The sequence below is a fragment of the Sorex araneus genome, chromosome 1 (genome assembly GCF_027595985.1).
Source record: "Sorex araneus isolate mSorAra2 chromosome 1, mSorAra2.pri, whole genome shotgun sequence".
Classification (NCBI taxonomy): domain Eukaryota; kingdom Metazoa; phylum Chordata; class Mammalia; order Eulipotyphla; family Soricidae; genus Sorex; species Sorex araneus.
In genome coordinates, this window is record NC_073302.1 from 130,350,028 (window position 1) to 130,358,557 (window position 8,530).

The window sequence follows — 8,530 nt, forward strand, 5'->3', positions numbered from 1 at the left end:
GTTTTGTTTGAGATTTTGGGGGCCACACCCCACACAGTGTTGGTGCTTACTCCTGGCTCTGCACTCGGAGATCATTCCTCCAGGCAGTGCTTAGAGGACCAAATGAAGTGGCAAGGGATTGAAACCAGGTTAGCCACATGCAAGGCAAATGACTGACCCCCTGTACTAGGTCACTGACCCCCTTGACTTTCTTATTCTTACAGGAGTCCAAACAAAGCAAAAGATAAGGAATACGACAAAGAAACTATAAGTACTGCAAATGCCAAAGCAAATTCAAAAATGAATGAACTTGCAGGAAGAGTTGGTAGAAATCTAATATTTAGCTTGGAGGGAAAAAAATGCCGAATGGTGACACAGTGACCAGAAAGTCAGCATCCATTCTCAGAAAGGTGGTTTTTTTTGGTTTTTCTACTTTATCGAAAGCAAAACTAGAAGTCACTGGCTTGACTGCTGGGATAGGGAGATTATACTGGAATCTAGAAAGAAGAGGCTCCTCATGAGGTATGCTGAATTTATAGTGCTGAAAACTTTTTGCACAGAATATTAACTATTTATTTAGAATTGTATACATATAATAAGGTCTAGGCAGTGGGCCTTAAATATGAGTGCAAAACAATGATAATGGATGACTTCTCTGGATTTACTGGTATGCAAAGGATAGAGACGTGGGGGGAAATAAAAAAGGGAAGGGAAATTAGACCACACTACGAATAATTAAGTTGTTGTGGTAGTGAAATTATTAGGTTATTGGGTTTAGTTGCTATTTACTTGAGGATTGGGACAGATCAATGTGGTCAATATTTTACCTCTTCTATTACAGTAAATTAAACAATTCATTAATCTTACAATGTCATCATTTATTGTAGGAAGCATGCCAAACATTTGAAAATTCCTCATTAATGATAACACACACATACTGACAGATTAGATATAGGTAAAGGTGGACAGATTTAAGTTGAAGAATTATTAGGTGAACTATAAAATGAGGCAATGCTTTACTGCCAGCACTATGAATCTATCAAATGGTAATTGGATGCACGTGTTAGCAGCAGTAAAAAGTCATTGTCCAGTTGTCCACCTTACATGGGAATCTACTCTGAGTGTCTTCTTAGATTTATTGTTCCAATTAGAACACAATGTTCAAAGAAAGAACACAACTGATCTGATTAAAAGCAATGGAACCTTTAAGGCCATTATTTTGTGTGTGACCTGGTTCCCTTTTAGATATTTTGAAACTTCCAATTTTTGTGAAATACATACTCTTGAATGCTTCATTTAAATGGAGTCTATAAAGTATCAACATTTTATATTAATCAATGTAATATCAGCATGTCAGTGATGGCTTCTCAAGATGCAGATATCTTTTTATTCTAAAGTGCATTTCTGGGTCATTATGTGTTATATTGATTGGCACAGGTAAATAGGTACTGAAAAGAATGCCAATTATTAAAAGTACATATTTTCAGTCTACAAAATCAAGTCAACATCCGACACTAGTTAAATGGGAAATGCAATGATTTAAATAATCTTAAATCATTGCAACATATCATGATAAATGAAGGTACTTTTTACACAACTGACCTGAGACAAAATAAAGTTCGCTGCTCTTTGAGACCAATGAAATATGAACATAATATTACTGGAAAATTGGGAGAAAACTTTATTTTCTAATATTTTACTTACATTAAGCTAACATCAACTATTAATACTGACAAATGCTGGAACAGTACACTAAAAATGTCATCTGAATTACTTTCCATTGCAAAGTTCACAGAATTAATGTTAAAATAGATTAAAATCACTTTGAACTAATACACATGCATTATTCTTTCTTCTAAAACATAATAAAGAAATATCATTTGTACTGCCATTATGAATAAGCATACCGACATTTAGGGCTTAAGAGAGATGTAGATATTCATAGGCAGCTCATAAATGTGAGGAACATTAGCTCCATTTCAAATGAGCTGTCAACTTCTTTCCAATGCTTTAGCTGTGGAAAGTCAGATGTTTAGATAATAAATGGGGTTTGCCTCTGGACATTAAGGTAATTGTATAGGAATTTAAAGTGCTCATTCATGTTCTACTATAAGTTCATTAAACTCTAAAGAAATGAACTAGAATAAGACTTTTTAGCTCTAACCTGGATAAAAAAAATGTTGAAGAAAATATGCATACAATGGGGTTTCCTGCAATCTAGAAAACACGTTCTTGTTTCAAATCCTGTACTTAAAATTATTTTGAAAATATCTATTTTTAAACAATAGTCCATGAGTTAAATATTACTGAAATACCCAAGACCTAGAAATTGATGTCTCTGAATTTTCATATTTCTGTATTGGCATGTGATTTCTGCCAACAGTTTTTACATTTCTTCTACTACATGGTTGTAAATCAGGTTTATGAAAAGGAAACTCTGTAATTGTGTATTTTTAATGGATTTATGATAAAACCATCAAAGTGGAGGGTCCATATATGGTAGGAATGCAGTAATGGTAACAGGACAGTGTCATGTAAACATTAAATACAGTGCCTTCCACCTTCATAAATCCTCCATGCTCATGATTAAATGCTGCTGGTTATAAATTATGCAGCCAAACTCCAGAAACAACCACAATTTAAATAAGACACCAGTAGAAGTCATAAATTGCAAGTAAGTTTTCTTACCAGAAAAAAATTTGCATAGTTATAAAGAGATAATATTTACATTATTTTCCTTATCAATTGTATTCTCACCTTATTCATGTCCTTACAATAAGACCTAGTTCTGATTAAAAAGTAATAATTCAAACTTTTAATATTAGACAATCTGTCTTTTTTTATGTGATGAAGTATCTTTCATTTTCAGCCTCCTTTTTATGTATATATGTGTATGCTCATATGTAGATATACACATATATATATATACATACAAAACTGCATGTCTTTAAATTTGGAATATTTGAGTCATCTATAAGAAGTTTCTAAACTAGCCCAATGTCAATCAGATTATTTTATTACACATGGGAACAATTAAACACTTGGCCCTCAGCTGTAAACAATTACTATATACAATAACATTCATGAATTAATCTAAATAGCTATGTGTTTCTAATGCCCTCTGTTAAAATAAGTAAGATTGATGTATGTGTATTTTGTATATGCCCACAAGTAATTATATTCCCAAACATAGCATCAAAAGAGATATTTTACTTAGAAAATGCACCAACGTTATCTAATACTATGTTACCACCTGCAATACCTTTAACAGGTTTCATTTCTGTTCTTCTGTCATTTTACTACCAGCCAAATTTCACAATGAAAAATTGTTTAGTGTTCATAATTAAGATTTCATATTTGTTTTTCAGATGTTTGGAGTATCTCATTCTAATATACTGGTATCAACATTACCAGTAGCAGAGAGGTAGACAAAATAAAAAGTGAGTGATAAACCAAATAAACTGGGCTTGAATCCTGACCCTAGCAAATTCTAGTTAAATGACCTTGGGTAATCTTCTAATTTACAGACTCAGGTTTTACTATGAAAAATGTCGACAGTTACATATAAATCACAGGACTAATCATGAATATTGTATAGAAATAGAATCCATACTACATACTCAGTGCACACTGACTTAGAAACACTATTTTTCATTTTAAGAATATCCATCCTTGGCTATCTCAAGTTTAGAGATACATTTTCTTTTCATTAGACTCCCCTTTTCTACGAGTGACAACCTTGGTAGAAGTCCACAGCTGTTTCACTTATGTCCAGAAATAAGTCCACCAGTCCCAGTCATAAGAGTATCTAACAGCTGTATCCAGCCTTTCCAGGAGGCCAAAACCAAGTGGTTATGTTTCAAGGGCAAAGCTCTAGATGTAAAGAATGATAAAACAAAACCTAAACGAGGCTGTGCATATCTAGTGACAGATACACCACAGCTATTCTAAATTATTCAAGCTTTTCAGACTTCTAACAGAAGAACATAATTCATCTCTACTAGCTCTGGTCTGCACACATAAAATAGCAAGAGAAGCAAGCAAAAAAAAAAAAAATCACTGGCCCAAAAAAGGAAATTAGAATATCATGCATATTGGGAAAAGTTTCTTTAGCACATATAATTTTTTTAGAATCATTCAATTTCTGGAAACCAGCATTGGAGCTCAAAAATTAAAATTATTTTTGCAATGCTTATGAGTGTTTTATTATTTCCCTTTTGTTAGCATTTTGTTGGCAAAAAGCCAATAAAACAGTTGTTTACCTAGGAAATCACATACATGTAACCTCTTAGATAAGCTTTACTGTATTTTAACAGCAATACTAGGGTCAAAAGTAACAAAGAAAATTAAGCTTCAAATAAGCAAACCTCAAAAGAACAGCTTTGTGTATTGAAAATAATTAATAACTTGTTTAGGAAAATGTTACTGAAATGTGGTTTTTGGACAAGGAACTGACACTCTTCAGAGGTTAGGTACCCTAATATTTAGCAGGCTACCATTTGGTGGGCTGGTTGGCTGGTTACCCTGTAGGCATGGCAAAAGTTTGTTCACATGTAATTATGCAACATTTAGACAATATCTTAATGATACCATGGAGTTCAGCTGAATCAGTACAGCTGGAAACTGTAGCAGTGTTCTGATTACCCTGCCACATGTGAAATTAAGGTTTTTTCAACCTCTACTTTTCACTTGCTATGTTTTGATACAGATGTTCTTGGAAAGCCCAAATTATTTATGGTTTGTCATTTTTTAGCAGAGAAGCCCCACCTACTTAATTTTCAACCAGTGATTAAGATTGCATTGCTATAAAGATACCATAATTTTAACAAGCACTATTAGTATGCTTTATCAAATAGTAGTGATATTTGTATATTTTGGACAGTTAGGTTGGAAAGCTTTAACACTTATTTCTGCAATAAAAATCATATACTTTTCTCTTTGCCAAAAATTCAAACTGAGAAACTGTGACTTAATGTGTATCCTTAAAATTCTTTTACTAGTTAATCACAGTCATTTCAGAAGTACAAATAAACTAGTACAGATTAACCTTTGCATCACATCATAAAGACACTTAAGACATAGTGATAACAGAATTGACAGTGTCAAAAAAGAAGTGTTTTTAAGAATAACACTCTAAAAATTCCATTTGATTATCTGCATAGAAAAAAAAAGAATTTTGGTCTACAGGAATTTTTTTTTTTAACTTTTACCTCACTCTTCAATAAGCATTTGTACTATTACTTCCCCATCATCCTGTCTAGACACATCACAACTGCTTTATTCTAAGTATACAATATCTAATAAATTAATTTCTTAACATACTATCTGCAACATTTATACAGGAGCTCATAAATTCGGGTAACAAATGACTGTTGGGTGGGGGGGATCATTATCATAGAAGGCATCACTTCCACCACGTTCTATTCTTCAGGATGAAAAAAATGAGTAATGGGCTACTTACTATTTCTAGAATTAAAGATAAATAAACCACTTAAAAAGATGTTATTACTTGCAACATATTGCTAGTTTTAGTGAATGGAAGAAGCAGCGGAGATGGATGAGAAGTCAATGTTAAGTGCATGAGCCCCCTAAGGAGAAAACAAGTTTAATTTTTGTTAATCTGTTGAAAAAGAAAAGATTTTAAGTTCTGGTTAACTACCATTCCCATTAGTACCAAGTATTTTCTGGGCCAGGGATTTTGAGATGTACGGCATACGCACTTAAGTTAGTGGGCAACATATGTCTGGAAGTCCCAAGCAACTGATACAAAAAGTCCCCTTAAAAAGGTGACTTGTAAATACCACTGAGATCAAGCTAAATGGTCGTTTTTAAATGTTAAAACGTCATTGTCTACTGTCTTCAATGTGCCATTACATAGCCTCGGGATCCTTTCAAACAGCGGTGAATAGAGGATGAATACATCTCCCCACTTGAAAGTAACTAGGAAAGGAAGCCAACAGAGTAATCTGGCTTTGCTGGACAGATTCAAGAGACTCAATATCCCACCCCCTCTCCGTGGGGTTCTCCCTCCCCCTACCCAGCCCACATCCCAGAGCAGAGGGTTGTGGGGGTGGGAGGGGTGAAGGGAAAGAGCTAAAGTCAGAAGGAAACAGAAAAAGGAAAAGGAGGGGGGGAGGGAACCGAGGGATCCGGGCTATAATTTGCATTGAGGCGAAAACCTCATCCGATGTGATCGGGCCCCTAGTCATGGAAACAGACTTACGACTTTTACTTTGAAAATAAAAGAATGACAATGAAATGTGTGTGAGGTCTGTACGAATGCAGTCCCAGATGTTTACAATGCTGTAGTAGTATAGCTCTGCAATATGAGAGGTTTCAGAAGAAACGAGTACAACAGGACACCACAAAGCAGCGCAGATGCTATTGACAACGCAGACTTGAGCATCATGTTACCGAGCGAGAAGGCAGGCAGAAGACAAATAGCTGCGTTGGGTGCCTGCAAAAGCGAACTTCATGGACTGCAATCACTCAAAGCAACATGAGGGAAGCCCCCGCCCCGCCCCCACCCCCCCAAAACACCAAAACCAGGGGGAAAAAAGCGCTCGCTCCTATCTCAAGAGGTGGTGGAGTAAAGGGATAGCGGGGGGTGAGGAGGTTGGGGGGTGGGAGGAGAAACGTCTGCAATGGAGTCCCCCTCCCCTTAAATAAAGTTCCCATAAAAACCCTCTAATTGACAGCGGATAATTATTTTCAGCTTGAGGAGCCTGTCCCCAAACTCTTAATAAGACTGCCAGCGCAAAGAAACAGAATGTGTTTACTTGAGTCACGTCCAGGAGGGAGGGCAGGGAGACCTTGGAGGTGGGGAAGGGCGACGCAGACAGACGGGGGCACCGATGCTCTCTGCAGCAACTCGCGGGCGCCCTGCGCGGTCTGGCGGGTGACAAGCTGGCAAGAAGGAGCGGACCAGGGTGGCAAGGGTAGGGGGGTGTGTATGGGGGGGCAAAAAAGGGGGAGGGGGCGTGGAGGCACCGAGGAGAGGGGGTGCCGCAGCACAGAGCATACTCCGAGAGGAACGGGGGGGGGGTAATCTAGTGTGAACGTATCCCACTTAATAATTTTACAGGGGTTGGGGACGTAAATATTTAGCTGGGCACATCTGGAAGAGATTTCCCCCCCCCCCCCGTGTGGGGTGGGGGCTGGATAATTGGAAGGAGGGGAGCGCGCATCAGTTACTTACTGTACGGGCAGTTCTCCTTCTTGGTCCCGCCGACCCTCCCGTTCTTCTCAATCTTGAGAAAGTACTTGGTGAAGGAGAAGAGCTTTCTCCAGCGCACATCTCCTTGGAGGTGATTGTAGCTCCGCACATGCCTCCCCGCGCTGGAAGGAGAGGAGAAGGAGGAGGACGCCGAGGAGGAGGAGGAGGAGGAGGAGGAGGAGGCAGAGGAGGAGGAGGAGGAGGAGGAGGAAGAGTTGGTGGCCTCTAGTGACACCATGTCCCGACCAAGGGGCTGGCAGGTGACAGGGACCGAAGACACCAGGAAGAGCAACAGGAAGCAACAGCAGCAGCCGGGCAGGTGGGGAAAGGCTGAGGCACAATGTGTCAGTATCCATTTCCACATTGTACTGAAACTCTCGGCACTGGAAATTGTCTCATCAGAAGGAACATACTGGAAGGGTAAGACCTGGGGCGAGGCGGCAAGAAGACGACAGCTGGAGGTGGCGGCCGCTGCTTAGCTCCGTGTGCGCGCGGATCTGGCCCCCAGTGAATGCACCAACATCCATAACTCCTCGGACGCGCCGGCGGCCTCTCCCGGCTCCGCGCTCCGCTCGGCCAGTCTCCGGACCGGGGGGGCGGGGGGACACTGGATGTGGGTGGCCGCAGCAGCAGGAGCCGGCGGTTGGAAGTGGCGGTGGTGGCGGCGGTGGTCCCCCCAGCGATGTTCACTCCCCCCTACCAGGAGTTTACTTTGTTCTCTTCTTGACTCCTTTCTTCACCATGTTAGACGCAAAAGCAATAATAATAATAATAATAAAAACAAAAATAAGCAAAGGTCTGAGAGCAGCAGATGACAGCCCGGTGAACAAACCCAGCGGGGCTGGACGCGAGGCCGGGGAGAGGCGGCTGCGCCCCTCCGCGCTTGGCACCTCCTGGTCCCCTTCTGTGCAGAGCCGCGCAGCCGGCGAGCCGGTCCCGAGAGCGCGTCCCTTCGCAGTTGTCAGAGCTGGAGGCAGCTGCCGGGTCGCCGTTGTTGCCTTTCCCCCGCTTGCTTTCTCTTTTTGGTGGTGCCTGTGGATGTGAAGTCTCTCCAGAAAGTCACTTCTGGTTTGGGGTGGTGGTGGTGGGGGCGGGGGGGGCGAGGGGTGGGGGTGGCGGTTGGTGTTTTGTTTGGCCCTAGTTCCCTCGGCTCCCCCCCCTTTCCCCTTTGGAGAGCCCGCTGGTAAACAGGTTGCAGCCTGGAGTGGAAATGTCAGGGATTTCGAAGCCAGAGGTGGGCTCTGCCTCTGCTGGTCAAACCTCCTTTGCAGGGGTGGAGAGGCGGGGGGAGGGGGGTCAAACGGCGGTGGGACATCTGAAACCCGCGGCTGCTGG

The 8,530-nt window shown here is 40.7% G+C and overlaps 1 protein-coding gene across 1 annotated transcript in view; it reads right to left on the minus strand.

Moving 5' to 3' along the window:
* FGF10 (fibroblast growth factor 10) overlaps positions 1–8,192 on the minus strand; it is a 90,969-nt gene extending 82,777 nt beyond the window's left edge. The window contains exon 1 of the mRNA XM_004608416.2: positions 7,178–8,192. Coding sequence (XP_004608473.2) covers positions 7,178–7,559 — 382 coding nt within the window. The 5' untranslated portion in view covers positions 7,560–8,192. The remainder of the gene's footprint in view (positions 1–7,177) is intronic.
* Positions 8,193–8,530: the final 338 nt, after the last annotated feature.